This window comes from Cebidichthys violaceus, unplaced genomic scaffold (genome assembly GCF_023349555.1).
Source record: "Cebidichthys violaceus isolate CVI_PGR_0920_01 unplaced genomic scaffold, fCebVio1.0.p SCAF_8, whole genome shotgun sequence".
NCBI classification, from domain to species: Eukaryota; Metazoa; Chordata; class Actinopteri; order Perciformes; family Stichaeidae; genus Cebidichthys; species Cebidichthys violaceus.
In genome coordinates, this window is record NW_027176964.1 from 8,778,829 (window position 1) to 8,797,501 (window position 18,673).

At 40.5% G+C, this 18,673-nt stretch overlaps 3 protein-coding genes across 3 annotated transcripts; all 3 read left to right on the plus strand.

Annotated features, from left to right (window-relative positions):
- The first annotated feature begins 2,068 nt into the window (after positions 1 to 2,068).
- On the plus strand, positions 2,069 to 3,746 carry mrps14 (mitochondrial ribosomal protein S14). Its single transcript, XM_068738239.1, has 3 exons — positions 2,069 to 2,155; positions 3,105 to 3,269; positions 3,440 to 3,746. Exons 1-3 carry the CDS (start codon positions 2,087 to 2,089, stop codon positions 3,620 to 3,622), a joined length of 417 nt encoding a protein of 138 aa, XP_068594340.1. The 5' UTR covers positions 2,069 to 2,086; the 3' UTR covers positions 3,623 to 3,746.
- Positions 3,747 to 4,325: 579 nt separating this feature from the next.
- cacybp (calcyclin binding protein) lies at positions 4,326 to 7,476 on the plus strand. The gene is made up of 6 exons (XM_068701849.1): positions 4,326 to 4,444; positions 5,050 to 5,260; positions 5,382 to 5,478; positions 5,568 to 5,667; positions 5,992 to 6,086; positions 6,322 to 7,476. Exons 1-6 carry the CDS (start codon positions 4,427 to 4,429, stop codon positions 6,488 to 6,490), a joined length of 690 nt encoding a protein of 229 aa, XP_068557950.1. The 5' UTR covers positions 4,326 to 4,426; the 3' UTR covers positions 6,491 to 7,476.
- Positions 7,477 to 8,516: 1,040 nt separating this feature from the next.
- On the plus strand, positions 8,517 to 17,651 carry plk3 (polo-like kinase 3 (Drosophila)). Its single transcript, XM_068701567.1, has 15 exons — positions 8,517 to 8,986; positions 10,003 to 10,110; positions 10,223 to 10,339; positions 10,576 to 10,705; positions 10,850 to 10,937; positions 11,410 to 11,505; positions 12,253 to 12,451; positions 12,674 to 12,800; positions 13,077 to 13,192; positions 13,947 to 14,067; positions 14,185 to 14,268; positions 14,800 to 14,962; positions 15,107 to 15,236; positions 15,422 to 15,532; positions 15,705 to 17,651. Exons 1-15 carry the CDS (start codon positions 8,771 to 8,773, stop codon positions 15,900 to 15,902), a joined length of 2,004 nt encoding a protein of 667 aa, XP_068557668.1. The 5' UTR covers positions 8,517 to 8,770; the 3' UTR covers positions 15,903 to 17,651.
- Positions 17,652 to 18,673: the final 1,022 nt, after the last annotated feature.

Sequence of the window (18,673 nt, forward strand, 5' to 3'; positions counted from 1 at the left end):
CAGGATTTGCTGTTGCAATTCCTAGTCACAAAGTTGAAATATTTAAGCGCACTTTGAATTTTTTAGCTGTGTATACAGTTGAGCTGTATGCCATTTGTTTGGCCCTAGAGTGGGTTGAACAACACAGACCAGGCAAAGTCCTTATTTGCAGTGACTCCATGTCTGCACTCGTTAGTCTGAAGTCAGGTATGTCCAATACTCGACAAGATCTGCTATTAAAAATAATGTCAATTCACTCTAGAGCAATAGAACGAGGCACTGAAGTTGTATTTATATGGATACCGGCCCATGTAGGTATCAGAGGAAATGAAAAAGTGGACAAATTAGCCAAACAAGTGCTGAAGGAAAACAAAGTAGACATCTGTATCAAGTTATCCAAAGCAGAGGGAAAGAGCTTCATCAGGAAAAATATCAACAAAGTATGGCAACAACACTGGGACCAGGAGACGAGGGGGAGACATCTACATTCAGTTCAGAGTAAAGTGAGCAGTGTAAGATATAGGGGAGGAGACAGGAGAGAAGAAGTTACAATATCAAGATTAAGAATAGGACACAGCAATCTACGCAGCACACTACACATGCTAGGGAAACATCCAACCGGTCTCTGTGAGCATTGTCAGGTACCAGAAACTGTGCAACATGTCATCACCTCCTGTAGTAGACACAGCTCAGAAAGGAGGGGCATGCTGGGAGAAATGCAAAGACTAGTGATGAGAGGAAGAGAGCTGAATGATATACTGGAGTGGGGATCCAGTAATCAGGGAAAAAGGTGCTTTACAAACTTTTTGCGAGCAACGGGACTGATGGGGAAAGTTTAGTAGTTGTGAACATACGAACTGATTGAAACCAGAAGATGGCAGTAATGCAACAAAACGGATGCAAGCTGCCGTTAAACACCACAGAAGAAGAAGAAGAAGAAGAAGAAGAAGAAGAAGAAGAAGAAGACGACGACGACGACGAAGACGAAGAAGAAGAAGAAGAAGAAGAAGAAGAAGAAGAAGAAGAAGAAGAAGAAGAAGAAGAAGTTATTTTTGCTTAGGAAGGTTCCTAACTGAGTGAACTGACCCGGAAGTATCTAAGTGGCCGCCATGATAAGAGCTGTTCGAACTTTCTGTACCACTGTCAAATCATCAAGTGTTTGAGGGCTCTCTGGCAGACATTTTGAGCCCTTTATGAACCCTTTCTGTAAGTCAGCATTAGATGCAGACTTTACCTAAGGGAATTACCCATAAATCATTGCAAATTAAACATGGGGTAAGATAGTAAAAAAAAAAAAGGTAAACAGAGGATGACACATGGGTTTTCAGCCTGTCATATTAGATTTACTCAGAAATATTAAGGGTTAAAGAAAACATGAAATCAGAGGATATTTATTTATTTGTTCATCAAATATTTGATTTTGTCATTGAAGCTGTTTTGACAAAAACAAGTACATAGATTATATGATATGACCTCATCTTGTGAGGAAAGAGCCTGGAAGACTTTCAAATCAGGGAGTATAAAGTAAAGTATAAAATAATAAATAAATACCCACAATTGTACATCTTATTTTTTGTCATTGTCATAAGTAACGTGATATGTTGCAGAAAAGTGCTGTCCCATTCCTACACCATTTCACATAATTACGTGACTTAGTGAAAGTGTAGTCGGATTCTCCAAACACCACGGTTGTCTTTTCCTAAATCCTGCTTCACATCTTTCCTTGACCCCATAACGTTTTTCATAAAGGTCAAGGAAAAGTGGTTAGGAACAGACGTTAGGAGGTAATTTTCTGACTTTTCGACCGCAGCCCTAATCTTGCAATCAAGTGTCTCAGAATACATTTATGATAATCACATAGTGAACCACTTTGTCCTGATATCTACCTTCTTGATTATCCATCATCTGAAATGTCAAACTATAATAAAGCACAAATAATCACATAAACTGACTGCAACATTGGTCGGAAAATATGTTGATAGGATTGGTCCACAAAACCAGCAGGTTTGTTTCCATTTCTCATTTCACACTCCTGGTCGATAGGTGGCAATATTTCCCGTGTGCCATCATTCTTCTTCTGTGGTTTTGCATCACTACTTCATTAAATATGGCGGCCCACAGGATAACATGTTTAGGGTTAAATGCCCTTTATTCTACTGTCTGCGCCCCAAAGCAGGTACGTTACTTTTTGTAACGCTATATTTGGGGTTTCAATGTTTTCAATAAGACTGTATCGCAGATTTATGAAGATGGAGAAAGCAACGTTTTCAGTATTAGCTAGTGGTGTTGCTAGCTTTCTGACATTAGCTTCGTAGCTAATGCTAACGTTAGTTAACTTGATTTAATTTATATACAAAGTATACAAACGGAAGCCTTGTTTCAAATGAAGCATAGAGGAGTATATAAGAAGGCTAAAAGAAGTGGACTTTACCAATATCTCCTGACAACACAAACAGTAATAGTATCATTATACAGATGGACTGGGAAGCCTATTGCATGAGATCCATGTTCCTTGACTTTACAGTGTTTCACAAAGTACCAAAATACATAAACAAATAGCAGTAGAATCAAGTTGATTTGACTATTTAAGAGACTTTTAATCCTTATAATTTATTAATCCATCATTTTGGCCTTATTAACGTTGATTATATGTATTAGCACGATAGCTACAAAGAGTTGAAAGTGATGCTACAACGATGATGAGTAACGAGCAGGGCTGTCCTCGAGCAAAGAAATTCTCATTCGACGAACACTAGTATGATTTTGTCGACTAATTGATTTGTGGATTTAATCGACAAATCTGTAGCGCTATGTTTCTCCACAAAGTTTTGCTCAAAGGCACCACTTGAAATGTTTTGTTTTTTTACCAGAAGTGTGCTCATAAGTTCAGAAATAAGTCATCCATTAGTTGACTAATCGACTAAGATGGAGCAGCTTTAGCAACGACGGGATGTTGAGTGAGTCCAAAACCCCATGCTGACTTTGTACTTGACCGTAGTCCATAACAGTGTGGATGAATCCAAACAATCGGCCTTGTGATCACAAGAACATTTTTGGTAGGGATCTTTTAGTTTTCCCTGCATAATATTATCTGTCGATAACAACTGCCGTACCGATGTGTGCAGGCCCTGAGGAGCTGCTGGGGGGCGGTGGAGCAGGTGAGGAGTTACTATGTCGACTGGAGGATGCTCAGGGACGTAAAGAGAAGACAGATGGCTTTTGACTATGCTGATGAGAGGTTGCGGATCAATGCACTGAGGAAGAACACCATCCTACCCAAAGAGCTTCAGGTACAACACAATATTTCTACTCAAACTGCCACTTTAAATGTTTCATAGTACTGAGCAATAATTCAATGTTAGCATTCATTAACTTTAACCATAATAACATATTTAGTGATCATTGTGGGGGATGATTCATGAAATCCAACATCCAAGATGATTCCTAAAATGTTTTGCAGGAGGTAGCAGATAAAGAAATTGCAGCATTACCAAGAGACAGCTGTCCTGTGAGAATACGCAACAGGTGTGTGATGACATCCAGACCTCGGGGGGTGAAGCGGAGGTGGCGACTGAGCCGAATTTTCTTCCGTCACTTGGCTGACCACAACCAGATGTCCGGAATTCTGAGGGCAAGGTGGTGACTGGGGATCCGTTGGACTCTACAGTCGGATTGGATTATATTAAAAAAACAGACTTCTCAGAAGAGTAAATTTCCATGTAACTTGAGATCGCCATGGATGAATAAATATTGTTGTACATAACTAACCCTTTTCCTCTATCTTGTTTTTCATTCTTGTATTCAGTTGATGAAGTGACCAGCCATGTAAATATGATCAAGGAAAAACATATTTTCTTCTACCTTCATAAGTGAGTTTGCTCACTGTTGACTGACTAAAGAGTCACCTAAAATCAAAGCTATGTGTCCTGCAACATTGCAGTAATTTATCTAAGCTCAATGACTCAAGCTGAGTTGTTACCTATTGGAGTCATACATGATGGGTTTTGATATTGAATTCAACCAAAAACCTTTATTCAACTAAAATTTATATTTTAACAAATAATACACATTATTTGATCATACACTATAGTGTAACAATACTAAAATTAGTAGTGCTAATTAAGTGGTGAGTGGCAGCAGAATTGCATCCATTCAAGTTGTTATGATGTTTAGTCTGAAAGGCGTTACAATAAATAGTTATGCAATTAACTACTTAAAAGAACATTTAGTGAGAAAATGTATTTTAATTTGTATGTTTTATGGATGCCAACACTTCGGTCCAGTAGGTGGCGGTACTGCGCCTGTAGGCTGGCTTGACAAACGCCATTAAACAAAAAGAAGAAGAAGAACCATATCCGGTGAAGGGGGAAAGTACTGCAGCCGACCAGTGGAGTAACGCTACACAAACACATTTCTGAACCTAGCGCATTTAACTGACAAAGGATAAATGGATATAACCGAACAGGTAAACGGAACGTTTTTATTCAGTTTAGTGTAATTATGTCAACAGGACCAAACTAGGGTTTGTTTGAGTTTATTGATTTTAGCTGTCGAGTGAACTAACGTTATTCTACTAAAAGCAATGCTACGCTAGCTACCGTCAGCGAACTTTAGCAAGCTAACCATCAAAGTATGTTATTGTTTATATCTTTAGTTAAGCAGTGTGCACATTTTTATCCACAACTTAACGTTTTTTAAAGGTGTACTAGCCAAAGTAATATCAATACCTGTTCATGTCTGGCTGTATGTATCTGTAGCTAACTTGCTAGCAGTAAGCAAGGCTACCCCAATCCGATCATATAATTTATGTTTTGTCCTCACCAGTAACAACAAATATACCATAAATATTGTAAACATAATAAAGTGACATTCAAGCAACACTTGTACAACCTTTTGTGAAGCAAATATTTAGTATTTTTAACTTGAGATATGTAGTGACATGTTGATCAACTAATGGAGAAACAAGTACATTTTACACATTGTTTAAAAACATGTTCTGTCAAATTGTCTTTATTTGGTCTAATTCAGGGATCTGCATTTCTCAGTGGTCTAATTCTTTCTCCAATACAGATCAACCAGTTGGAGGCCGATTTCGTGGAGCTGGGGTCACTCTTGGAGAAGGCAGAGAGAAAACGAGTGCAGGAGGTGCTAAAGCAGGAGCAGAAGAAGGTGGAGAAGGAGCTCGCAGTCAAACGACAACAAAAGGAGAAACAAGCCAAGAGAGACGCAGACCCATCCGCTGCCTCTAAAGCAGCATACACAGTCAAGATCAACAACTATGGTAGGGTGCTATTGTTTAGTAAGACTACCAGTCATGTGTGAGAAAGTACAACTATTTAGATGTGTTCAAGAGCTGAAAAGCTTTTGAAAATAATGTTCACTCATTTGCCTCTTCTATGCAGCCTGGGACCAGTCAGAGAAATTCGTCAAAATATACCTCACATTGAAGGATGTGCACAAAATTCCATCAGACAACGTGGAGGTCAACTTTACAGAAAGGTACGGTGATAATTACCATATTTACATGAACCATGTGCCACCACCCGTACAATGAATTGAATTGTGTTTGCTCATCCTCTCTTTTGCAGGTCTTTTTCTCTGTTGGTAAAGGATCTTGATGGGAAAAACCATCAGATGACGATCCTCAACCTGTTGTATCCAGTCGACGAAAAGGACAGCTATAAAAAGGTGGACAAAGCTTATTCATCATTTAAAGGAATAGACTCTGTATTTTGATAGAAAGTGGCACGAGTTTTGGATTTTATCAGTCAAAATGTTGAAGTCGGAAATAGGTCAGATTTATTAATAATATTTACGGCATAACTAGTAACCTAGCAACAAAGAAACATGGGTATCTATCTAGTAGTCCCTTGTCTTGCCCACTGCTGGATTCAGGCTCTGTGCTGACTTATTTTACCAGTTCTTCACTCTGCTTACCTCTGGGGAAAACAGAGCAGCAGAGGCCTGTTGGCTTTTGAAAAGCCTTTTAACCACCTTTCCTCCCATCAACAGATAAAAACGGACATGATCCTGGTCATGTGTAAGAAGCAGACAACAAAGAAGTGGGACTGTTTAACAACCGTGGAAAAGCAGTCTAAAGAGAAAGAGTAAGTTAAAATAAATAAAGACTATTAATTCATATTAGTTAAAGTAACTTGCACAAAGCATGGCTTTTAAGTGACATATGGCCACTACATGCTGCCACTGACAGCGCTGACACATTGCAGTGCAGTACCATGTCTGTGAGCCAGGTGTCACTGTACTCTATACTACAGGGTGAGGATGGGAATCCCACTATTTGTATAAAGACATACAAAATGTTATCCTATTGTCCCTCAACAGTAAACCTAATGTTGATGAGAACGCAGACCCCAGCGACGGTCTGATGACCATGCTGAAGAAGATTTACTCTGAGGGCGATGACGAGATGAAGAGAACCATCAACAAAGCCTGGTCAGAGTCCCAGGAGAAGAAAGTTCGAGGAGGAGGAGAAGACATGATGGACCTCTGAGCTCCACAGCAGCACCAAGGGAGAGCTGCCAGGGATGCATTTGACATGACTTGAATATTAAATGTTATGAGTCCAATATATGAATCATATTTTCACAAAATCTCAAAAATTCTGTGTACAGCTCATGAATAAAGTTTTGGTATTAATATCTAAACCCAGGATGGCCTAATTTTGGCCCCGCTTTGAAGTGTCATGGAACGTAATGCAGAATGCTGTCAATCAATTGCATAGAAAACATCTGTTCAAGAATAAGGGCGATGTCCACCAGATGGCTACGTTAACACAACAAGAAACTGCAGTGTCGGTCACTTTGTTTGGTAATGTCAGATTTAATGTGTTAAAGGACCACAATGCAGTTGTTTTACCTGAGGTTACTGTCTGTTAGTACATCATAGTTTAAATTGAACCAGGGTTCATTAAATACCTGAGACATGTTCTGCAAAGTCACATCTTCATATTGTTCCTGTGCAGCTAAACTGAGCTGAAAATGTTTCCATGTGTACATTTGCCAAAGTTGTGCTCATATTCCTTTAATGAAGACAACCAGAGGGCTCTTCTGACTTCTTTTAATGTCTTCATATCAGGCCTTTTTGTATTTTTTTGTTCATTCCATAAATAGCTCAAATGATACCTGCAAAGAGAATACTGCTGATGCATCAGTGCAGTGTATTAACTCGCATTACTACACAGGTCTGTGTTTGACATTTAATGTATTTCACCCATTCCTGTTGCATAGTGTAATGCTCTAAAACGCTTAGTAATTCCTTCATGTGACTGTTGCATTTTCATTGTATTGACAGTTTACCACTATATTTACAGTAGCACTGTTGAAGTTGCTTATTTCCCTCCAGCTTTGGTGAATATCTAAAATGTATGCGTTAATTATGTTGATTATTTTACCTTTGCTTTTGTTTTAGTCTCACATGTATTGTTGCCGGCCCTCAGGTTGTTCATGACGTTCTCACGAATACAGATCTTGAACCAAATCTGCTTTGCCTCTGTTTATCTTCTGGTTTTGAGGTCATATTTGACTGAGTGTTTTAACCAACCGTTTATTAGACTTGTCAGGCTCAGTATTCATGTTGTCATCATGTCTTCAAGAGGTGTAATTAGCGTTGTCATAATTTAGATATGCCTTCACAGGCCTGCCTGCTCCAGAAAAACGTGGCATTTTATTTCAAGACGGTGACTACCTGGTCTTAAGCTTAACCTTTTTTCTATTCTTATAAAGTAAGATGAGCAACCGTCACCTATTATTGTTTGTGCAGCACAGTTTATGGTTTGTGGCCTGACTTGCTTTAAAAACAGTCAAAGTACAACGTAGACTGTTGAATAAAGGCAGTTTTGAGTAAGGTATACAATCACAGTTCTGCAGAGTTTTGTCCACTAGGTGGCAGCAGCGATGAGTGGATCACACGGGTTACTTTGAGTGTTTCACACACACACACACACACACACACATACACACACACAGACGGGATAAATCTAACCCGAGATTTATTGAAAATGTGTTTTTATTTGTAGTATTCTCAGGATTTTGGCAAAAAAAACAACAAAAAAAACGAATTTCTGGACTCATAGCAACATTTCACAAATTGGATTTAATTTGTGGCATGTGGTGAACTGAAATCACCATTCACAATTCCTTTTATTGAGCAGATGTCTCACTAAAATAATATTAAGTGAAGTTCTCTCATTGCTCAGTAATAAAGGTAGAATAATTTAGCGCTTGGTGAGTTATTCACTTGGACACGTTTCTTAACACAATCTCCCTTATATAATGAAACGGTCACAGTAGGTTGAGTAAAATGAGAATTTGGTGTCAGAATAAACAATATTCTTAAAGTGATCGCGCTTCACGTGGGCTCCACGGATCATCATTGCATCAGAGTTTAAACATGACGAACATGGAAACCCCCCCTGCTCGGGTTACAGCGTGCCATTGGCCTCTCGGCAGCTTTACGAGCGACATCAAAGTCAGTGTAATACATTAATTATTTTTTTTCACTAAAGTTTTTTTTTTTTTTCATGGAGATTTGATCTGATCAAATCGTCTGGACTTTCTCCACCAGTGCACCACCTCGCCCCGCCCCCTGCCCCGTGACGTCGCTGCTCGCCTATATAGCCTGCAGAGCCCAGACACTCCAGATGGATAGAGTTGGCCGAGGCGGACGCATCATTACGCACCAGACCAACCACTGAGAAAAATACGCGACAGGAATATATATATATACATACATACATACATACGCGAACTGGTTCTTTCCACCGCTGTGTTTGATGGATACCGGTTGTTTCACCGCGGCGCAGCGCATTTCGTGCCCCGCCATGAATGCGGATTTCTTCAAGCCCGCTCCGGAGCGTGGACCCCAACAGTCCTCTGCCCCGGTGAAAGCCAGTAGGAGTAAATCCGAACAGATCAAACCGGAGCTGGCTCAGGTGGTGACGGACTCCAAAACGGGAAGGTCCTACAGTAAAGGGAAGCTTTTGGGAAAGGTATGGAGATTTTTGTTGAATGTCCCATGTGCTTTAGTCTCTCTTCACCGCAGGAGTGTTGTCATCTGAGGTGAAATAACTGGTCTAGCATGTTTATAAACGAGTCGCTGCTTGAGGTCTATATGCGGAAGCTGTCTATGATTTTTAAAAATGAATTATTAGCCGTTTCCCAGACGTGACACTCATGCAGGGAACATGACCTCGTGGTGGATGTGACCAATCTCCCCCTGCTGTGCGCGTCATTACTGAGTGAATCAGGCGCAAGGTGTGCCCAGCTCCCGAGCGCACACACACATGATTGGCAACACCTTTTAAAAAAATAAAATAAAAGTCGATGAGAAGAATTGGTGTCCACAAGAATCCTCGCATTTTTAAATGTCTCAGACGACTGTTACACCAATGACACGTCTGCCCGACTGCTCCGCGGCTCCTCTACCTACAATACCGCCGCTGTAATGATGTTTGACACCGCACGTATGTGCGATGTATGAATGGAGGCGGCTGTACCAACATGTTGCTGGTCATCGATACGCTGCGTCGGGCTGCCAGCCAAGTTTTTTTTTTTTTTTTTTTTTTTTTTTCTTCCGCTGCCTGCCGCAGAGCTGGAAACGTCTCCGTCAGTTTCACGGTTAATGAATGCAGCAGCTCTGTCTGCCTCATGTCCTCGAGCATATGTAGTCTTGATTGCATAGAATATGTGAATAAACACGACATTATGGTGTTGATTATCTGTTTTCTAGAAGCATGTCAGAGCACACCAGGCAACCAAAGATGCTTCTCAGGTTCTTATCTTGATTTATGAAATGATGCATCTAAATGCATTCCATCCCGGATCGGTTATTTCCTCTCTCATTGATTACCTTTGCCTCCACACCAACCTTTCCTTGGCTAAATCATTTTGATTGCAGCACAGCTATTGATCCTAAGATCAAAAGAGGCAGATTATTTATGGCCAATGCAGGTTTTCAACCTGCTGCTTTTCTCAGCTGATCATCCTTGTTTTGTCTCCCCCATAGGGTGGCTTTGCTCGATGCTACGAGATGACGGACCTCTCCAGCAACAAAATGTATGCTGTGAAGGTGATTCCACAGAGCAGAGTATCCAAACCACACCAAAGGGACAAGGTACGTGATCGAGCTCGTTTATGCCTTGCATGAGCTGAATCCAACACCTAAATTGTGTTTTTGAGGCTTGAAATGTGCACACAAACTGACGAGGTTTGTCAAATCTGAACAGATCACAAATGAGATCGAGCTCCACAAAACCCTGTCGCACAAGCATGTGGTGAAATTCTCTCATCATTTTGAAGACCAAGACAACATCTACATCTTCCTCGAGCTCTGCAGTCGGAAGGTGAGACGTCAGGAATAAAAAAAAAGACTGCACACAGCTTGTATGTGTTTTGCTTGCTCACATGCAGCTTACTGTGTAACTCTCCTCCATGGCACAATAGACTATATACACTGTTTTTGACTCAAGATAAACTGTACAAAGCTAAAAGCCTAATAATTATTGATAATTGATTGTGTGCTGCGTGTACAGCATTGTCATACAGTCCCACTGATTCACTCCTTGCTCTGTCCCTGCAGTCCCTGGCACACATCTGGAAGGCGAGACACACGCTCACAGAGCCAGAAGTGCGATATTACCTCAGACAGATCATATCCGGTCTCAAGTACATCCACAGCAGAGGGATCCTGCACCGAGACCTCAAACTAGGTATGAGAGTGTATGACTGAGACGTGGTTGGCGCACGCACGGCAAGCATCCCAGGAATCTGCTGTGACTTTAGGGGGCAGGCACATGTTAACTGCGGAATGCTGACTGGACAAATGTTTTTATTTTTTTTTTTGTCTCTTTCAGGCAACTTCTTTGTCAACGAGAACATGGAGCTCCGGCTGGGAGACTTTGGCCTCGCTGCCAAGCTGGAGACAGTCGAGATGAGGAAAAAGTACGCATTTTTAATTACTTAACCCCTGCCGTTTAAAATACTTCAGTATTTTGCGAAGGTTTGAAGAGTGATATTTTTGCGATCATTTATACCCAAATTTGAGTTTACTCCATGGGCAGCATCTGTACATAAACATAACATCCGAAAAACCTGAACACTGCGGTCTTAGCCGTTTTCTAGGCTTGCGCAATTCACATTGACCTAAAACCATTGCGTCACTTACCAAGCACATTCCTCCCACCACAACTTTCCCCTCAGTAAGTACCCAACTAAACCGGTTTCCAAGTGGCAGTTGAATGTAGCGCTTAGAGCAGAGTTTCGATACCAGTTTGACACCTTCCTGTGGAATGACTGCTGCAAGAAAAGAAAAAAAAATGCCTCAACCACTACGTGTCTGCATGATGCATCTACAGCAGAAGGCCCTTTGAAGCATTAAATATATCCTGTAATTGTTTTTTTTTCTTTTTCTCAGAACAATCTGTGGGACTCCCAACTACTTGGCCCCCGAGGTGCTCAACAGACAGGGCCACGGCACAGAGTCCGACGTTTGGTCCCTCGGATGCGTCATGTGAGTTATTTGCTCTGTCATGTGTACAATGAAATTGATTTTATTTGAAGAACATATTTTGCTTAGCTTCATCTCAGTCAATGTGGGAATGAGGACGTGGTACCCAACCACTACAGTTGTTTTTTTGTTTTTCTTTGACACTGTAGCCACATACTTTTAGTCCAATAAATATAGATAAAAGTGATCAGTTTCCCATCTGATCAATGGATAAATAAATAAATAAATAACTGAGGGCCGAATGTGAAAAGCAATAGGAACTGCCACGTGCTGATCAGTTTTGACAGCCCATCACACAATCGTGTACTACTACGAGTTGAAAGGATAGTATTTCTGTAATGAAGGCCCTCTCCATTACAAGCATTTGTGGACTGCTTCAAGGAATAAGAGACACACACTAAGGGTTGAATGTGTTTTTATACTGTTGACTGGTTTCTGGTGGATATTCTCAGGTGTAATTATTGTAGAGACAAACATATTAAAATAGAAATACAATAGTATTAGTAAATACAATAGAGATCATACCATATGTACAATTACTTTTTTCAATAAACAAATGAGGCAAATTTGTGATTTTTGGGGTATACAAAATAAAAATAAATACAACTTTTATTATGATTATTTTTTTTCAACATGATATAGCATGACATTTTTGAGACTTTTTACATACTATACTATGAATAAAAAAAAGTCTGAATCATCATTTTCTATCTCAAGTTGACAATGGTTGCCTTGCTGTATCCCGTTCAGGTACACACTGATGTGCGGCAACCCTCCTTTCGAGACTCTGGACCTGAAGGAGACCTACAAATGTATAAAGGACGTTCGGTACAACTTGCCGTCCTCGCTTTCCCCCGCTGCACAGAAACTCATCTCAGGCATCCTGCAGAAAAACCCCAGCGACAGACTCGCACTGGATCAAATCCTTAACCACGAGTTCTTCACCAAAGTATGTAAAAGTCCTGCTTACTTAGTCAGTTTAAAGAAACCATGATGGGATTCGATGCTTTCATTCATTGATGGACACGTTTGCCATTAGCTGAGAGATTCTAATACCTGTTCTTTTTTTGGAGTGGGGACAATGGTGCTTGAAACTAGAACGGATGTATCATCATGTTGTCCCTCTTCCATCGTCCTCATCCTCTCTGCCTTTCTTCTTCTCCTCTGCCAGGGTTTCACCCCTGATAAGCTTCCACCCAGCAGCTGTGTGATGGTGCCAGAGCTCCACCCCCCCAGCCCTGCCAAGAAATTCTTCACTAAAATAGCGAAGAGCTTCTTTGGCAAGAAGAAAGCAAAAGGTAATGTAGCACAGCAGTCAAGTGACTTGACACAATAGAAGATTATCTCATCTCTTTTGTCAGTCATCGGTTAGTTACGCATGTTTTCCCTTCCCAAATGTAACTATGCAACTCCTGTCACCTCGGCAATCTGGATTTCTCTCACAAGAACTGAGGTTTAAACTGAAGAACCGGATTGTTGTCGGTTTCGGGTTTCCTTCAAGCATGTCAAAGAAGTGCTGTAGGTGTTAACAACACAATTGTTGTGACTACAATGCAAAAATTTTGTGTTTGCAGTGGAGAAGATCCCATGCGAGGAAAAGGATGACAAAGATATTTCCAAACTGGTGTCTGGCATCGTTAAATGTTCCATCAACAGGCAGATCAGCTACATGACAGTGGGACCCAATGAGGTACATATTTCATCTTTTTTTCTGTCCTGCATGGGGGAAAAAAGTTTGCCTTGTTTACTTTAAACAAGAACAAAAGAGACTTATTGAGGCTTGAATCATTCAGTTGGCCAATCCCCAACAGACCGGTCTAGTTGCTATTTATAAAGCCAAATTGGAAATGCATTGATGATGTGCCTGTGCTGAGAAACCAGGTTGCAGTCAAGGAGCATATTCTGATTTAAAGGAGACGTCAAAAGAATGTTGTTTATCCTTTATTTAAAAAATGTATTTGTTTATTTGAAAAATGTATTTGTTTATTTGAAATGTGTTTGCAGGGAAAAACTTGACATGCTAACAGATTGCCACCATAATACTTAAAAAAAAAAAAAAAAAAAAAAAAAAAAAACCTGTTAACATGACATTAGAAAGTACACATCCAACTTGTAGCATACTTCAAAAGCACACGAGTAAACCGTTCCTAAAAATGGTTCTGCTCCAGTTCAGTGGCAGTAAGATGCAAACGATGAATGCATTTAAAACTAGTGAAGCAACAACGGTTAATTCTGGTAGAATATACATGTGTATCTTTTTCTTTTTTTCTTTTTTTTTTGGACCCCAAGCGCTAACTGAACGTTTTGATAGACTGTCTCGTGGTTTTTCTTAACTCTGTGGTTACCTTGACATGTCATTTTTTTCCTCTGCTCTTACCATCAATGTTGGAGGGGTTTTTCCCCATCATAGAATTAATTAAATCTTTTTTTTTTTTGCTGCTCAGGTGCCCTCTCCCATTGGTCAGGTGGTCGGCTCTGTGCCGCTAGAACCGACTCCTGCTGAGGAGGAATCCAGGAAGTCGACCTCTCGTTCCTTCAAGGGGACCACGGCTAGCAGTACAGAACGTAGGCCTCCCCCAAAATACTTTTCTTTAAATGCATGATCTATATATTTCATTGCATATACATTTCTTTTCTTTTTATCTGATCCATGTTTTTAAAAGTACTACTTTTTCTCTCCAGCATGTGAGGACATTCTGACCCCTGCAACTGTGTCTGAATCGGCCTTGAAAGTTCTCAACAGCTGTCTGGCTACCATGCCCGCAGGTAGGACTTTTACCCTAAAAGCATAATAATCATATTACTCATGTTTGGCGAATCCGCTCGACGTGTCTAACAACAAGACAATAAATGGAAATGCTGAGTAGCAGCTTCAAATCTTTGAGTTGACGTAGATTAAGATATTAGATTAAGCTACAGAGCCACAAAACGGTACGCTAAAAAATGCTGCTTCCTCAAACATGAACGATCTTACTCTGTTGCCTTAAATTACACATGATGCACATCATTCAAGTTTAATCCACCAGATCTTCTCTGTGCCTCAGCCATTTCCTCACATCCTCTGAATATCTGCTGACTCATGTAGCCTGGAGCACCAATAAGCTTAAATGGCTTCTTAAAATGTCTAGCATCTTTTTTTTTTTTTTTCTTTTTTTTTCTTTTTGTTGTAAAATGCTTACTTACAGACTTTGGAAATATAAACCTAACTTTTTGTGTCATCTATTTACTTTGGATGAGTATTAGCATGCTGTGAAATTGTTTCATAGTCCCTCACATTTTTATCTCTTCTCTCTGCAGCCACTAGAAACCCGCCCTGTTTGTCCAGGCCCCAGTCCTTCCTGTGGGTGACTAAATGGGTGGACTACTCAAACAAATATGGTTTTGGCTACCAGCTCTCGAACCAAAGCATCGGCGTGCTCTTCAATGAGGGAACACGACTGAGTCTTTGTGACCAACGCAAGTAAGTACTTGTAAACACTTGCCTAAAACCATTCTCCATATAACTGGACTTGACCAAGAGCCTCAATCTTTTTGATGGGGATCATTAATTAAAATTGTTTTGTCGCCAATCAAACAGTAACACTTTAACTTTCCCTCTAACCAGGACAGTCCACTACTGCATTCCCAACAACAAACTCTTCACGTTCCCTGCCAACGCTCTACCTGAGCAACTTCGCAACCAGAAACAAATCGTGGAGCTCATGGCTAACTACATGGAGCAAAACCTTATGGAGGTATGAGCGAAGTTTTCAGCTAGAAGACTGCAGCCATTTTATTTATTTTTTTTGATTAATCGGCTACTAAATACTTTTAATTTCATAATGAATTGTTTGTATAAACTTTTCTAGATTTTCATAGCAGTCTGATTTATAACGGTGACATCCTGTGATCTAAACTAAATGTTTTCTGTTTTCTTCAGGGTGGAGATCTGCATTGTGAGGATCAAGTATCCGGTTGTCCGCCTCTGCTGCTCCAGTGGGTGAAGACGGACCATGCTCTTGTCATGCTCTTCAACAATGGCACATTACAGGTTTGAAAAAGCTCATTAATTCTAATTGTAGATGATTTTAAAATGCACAAGTAATGCAGCACTGTCAACCAAGTTGCGAGAAAAGTAATTTACCCACTTTGGTAACACTTGTACTGGATTGCGGACCTCTTCTTCTTACATTCATGGCGTTTTTTTTTAAAATCCCTTCCAGGTTAACTTTTACGCAGACCACACCAAGATCATCCTGTGCAAGTCGTCTGATGACTCCTATCTGCTCACCTACATCAGCCGGGAGCGCGTCTCATGCACGTATCTCCTCAGCATGCTGAACGAGATGGGCTGCACTGCCGAGCTGAGACATCGGCTGCGATACGTGGTCCAGCTTCTCCAACACCATGCCGATGCCTGAGGGCCCAGCTCGGTGCCTCCCAGGCTGCCCGATCGGCAGATGCCTTGGAGGCGATCTGACTGGTTAACACTTCTTCCTAGGCAGCCTGACTGGTTGATAACATTTCTCAAGGCAGCGCCGGGGACGAGCTGACGCCTGTTCAGTTGACGGATGGAAGGCCGCTTTTTTTTTTTTTTTTTTTTTTTTTTTTTGAACTGGTGCTTAGGCAGCTGATTTTCAGATTGATTGATCTTGATAAACATCAAGCAGTCAGGAAGTTCTGCCTCAAGGTTTTGTGCCTGTCCAGCTTATGCCTCGACGGTATCGATACCTAATACAAGAGACTCCTACCTGGCCTGAAGTGATGGATCCCTCACAGGCAGATGCCTAAATGAACACTCCAAATACCTTCCCTCACTCACTCAAAACCACCGCTTCATGGCTGGCTCTTTCAAAGCCACCAACCAGACCTGCAGCTTTCAGCTTCCCCTGATTGACAAACATCCCTGGATTATAGGCTAAGGTATCCAAACACTAAAATTGTCTTATTTGCTTGCAACAGAATAAGGATAATCTTGCCGCTGGAATTCTTTTTAGGCTGTTTTCCAAAAGTGTTTTAGCAGCAAGGTATTTTACACAGTTTACTTTCATTGAAACTGTGATCTTACAGCAGAGTTGCTTTGGGAAGAGCTGGGGTTTGTTTGGAGAGAGAGACCCCTCCTACCCTCGGTTGTTTCTGGCCTGTTTGGACTATGGCACACACATTCTTTTTTTTTTTTTTTTTTTCTAAATGGAAAATGAGCCAACAATAGGATCACACTACGATCTTGACCTTTTCATGCACAATTGACATTCCTGGCCTTATTTGATGATGGTTTGGAAAAGGTTACCGCCTCTTCCGATCCAACATCACATTGTCTTTTTTTGTTGTAGTTAAAAACAAATTTCACTGATGTGGTACACAGCAGACTAGAGGGGCTTTTTTTTTTTTTTTTTTCTAAATTCATCTGGAAAGTGAAACCTTTTATGACCACTTGTTATATTTTATTAGTTTTTAACTAGATACCAAAATGCATTTTTCATTGGTTTTTAAAATGATTCAGTTTTAAATTCACAATACAGTGTGTGTTTGTGTGTGCACCACACGTGCTGATAAACAAAATTGTTGGTTGGAAAGTGAGGGGGGGGGGGGGGGGGGGATAAAAGTGCCTTTCTGAGGGATGTCTGTGTAGTGCAATAACAGCCCTTTGTGAATGTCAAGCTGGATACAAACGAGATGCGAGAGATGGTTTTTACAGGTGGGATTTACTTTTGTACTTTGAGCAAAGTTTAGAAGTAATTCCAATAGCACTACACTCTCAATACCTGGTATAAGCTTTTAGAACAACTGGCATCATAAGTATATATCCCAGTAATATCTACTAAGGGAAAAAAATACAACATTGTACTCTGTTGTACTGTAATCCTTATCGGTTTACATTGCTTTCTCGACCCAGAGTTGTCTCCTAAAAACTGTGACCTGGAATGCAAGTATTACATACATGTGTTTTCAAAAAACCCAACATTGTGAAAGCCATCTGCCAATTCAGAAGAGTCTTTATTTTTTGGCACATAATGTCCTGTTTATTTATTTTTTTATTTATACTTGTTTTTTATTTATTATTTAAATGTTATGGTCTTGACACAAGGAAATGTTCAATTCCGATCACCTTTTGTATGTAACATATTTGGGGGGGAAAATGGGACAAAAATAAAGTTGATTGAAAATGACCGTATTTTGCACTTATTGTTGCTCAGTGAAACATTTCTGTCTTTCATTTCCCAGGAGATTAGGAATTCAATTTTCAAACTTTCCTTAAACAGATTGGTAATTTTGATTGACCTTCGCTAACCTCATCCTACGTCAAGCTACCACTTGGTGTATAATATCTGGGGGGGAGGGGGGATGCAGTGGGTGAATAGAGTATCTCTCGTATACCAAGATAAAAATAACATGATTAAAGATTCAATGCACTATTCATCCTATTTGGTCCAAAAAGATGGCATTACCATAAAAATAATTGGCATTGGTATATGCCTCCTTGATGGCTTGCACAGTTGCCAGATGTACTAGACAGGGCTGTCCTCTCAGCCCATTGCTTTGTGTTTGAGTCTCTCGCAGTGATTGTAAAGTTCTTCAGCCATGTTTAAAGTTGGACACGAACACTATGCAGATGACATTCTTTTGTTTATAGACAGCTGGCATGATCCGCCCCTGGCTTTCATCCCTAAAATCAACTCTATTAAAACATCCTTCCCGGACGTCTATCATCCACTATTCTATGAATGTCTTGGCAAGTAGCTTGACCCTTAACTGAAGTGAAAGCATCTACGAGATTAACTCAACACAGCAGGAAGCACAGGAAAGAAATTTGAGAAGTGACAGTGGCAGCTCACAAGGGCAGCCATGGGTTTGCCTGATAGTCTTGTAATTGGGCACGCTTTGAGTGTTCAGTCTGGGGCTGACTGGCATACCTTGGCTCTGGTTCTACTGTGGACTCCCAGGCCTGCTTATCCTCTTTGTGAACCTTGAGTAGACGTTGGCACCACATCCCTGATATTGTTTATCACGCCACTGTAGCAGACAATTCCTTCTGCCAACCCCCCAGACTTAATACATACATTAGGCAGCAAGACACCTTTGTCAGAACATGATGGATGAAGGTATACTGAGGTTTTCAAATGGCAAAGTTTAAAATTAATATACATTTTGCAATGGGAATACACAAACATGTCTCACCTGATGAAGGGGT

Excerpts from the sequence above, each read along its gene's own strand:
- cacybp (XM_068701849.1), top strand. Across the intron at positions 5,479-5,567 it reads GAGGTCAACTTTACAGAAAG|GTCTTTTTCTCTGTTGGTAA; the intron begins GTACGGTGATAA and ends TCTCTTTTGCAG. Across the intron at positions 6,087-6,321 it reads AAGCAGTCTAAAGAGAAAGA|TAAACCTAATGTTGATGAGA; the intron begins GTAAGTTAAAAT and ends GTCCCTCAACAG.
- mrps14 (XM_068738239.1), top strand. The coding sequence starts at position 2,087 with ATGGCGGCCCACAGGATAACATGTTTAGGGTTAAATGCCCTTTATTCT. Across the intron at positions 2,156-3,104 it reads CTGTCTGCGCCCCAAAGCAG|GCCCTGAGGAGCTGCTGGGG; the intron begins GTACGTTACTTT and ends CGATGTGTGCAG. Across the intron at positions 3,270-3,439 it reads TCCTACCCAAAGAGCTTCAG|GAGGTAGCAGATAAAGAAAT; the intron begins GTACAACACAAT and ends AATGTTTTGCAG.
- plk3 (XM_068701567.1), top strand. The coding sequence starts at position 8,771 with ATGGATACCGGTTGTTTCACCGCGGCGCAGCGCATTTCGTGCCCCGCC. Across the intron at positions 11,506-12,252 it reads TGGTCCCTCGGATGCGTCAT|GTACACACTGATGTGCGGCA; the intron begins GTGAGTTATTTG and ends TATCCCGTTCAG. Across the intron at positions 14,269-14,799 it reads TCTGGCTACCATGCCCGCAG|CCACTAGAAACCCGCCCTGT; the intron begins GTAGGACTTTTA and ends TTCTCTCTGCAG.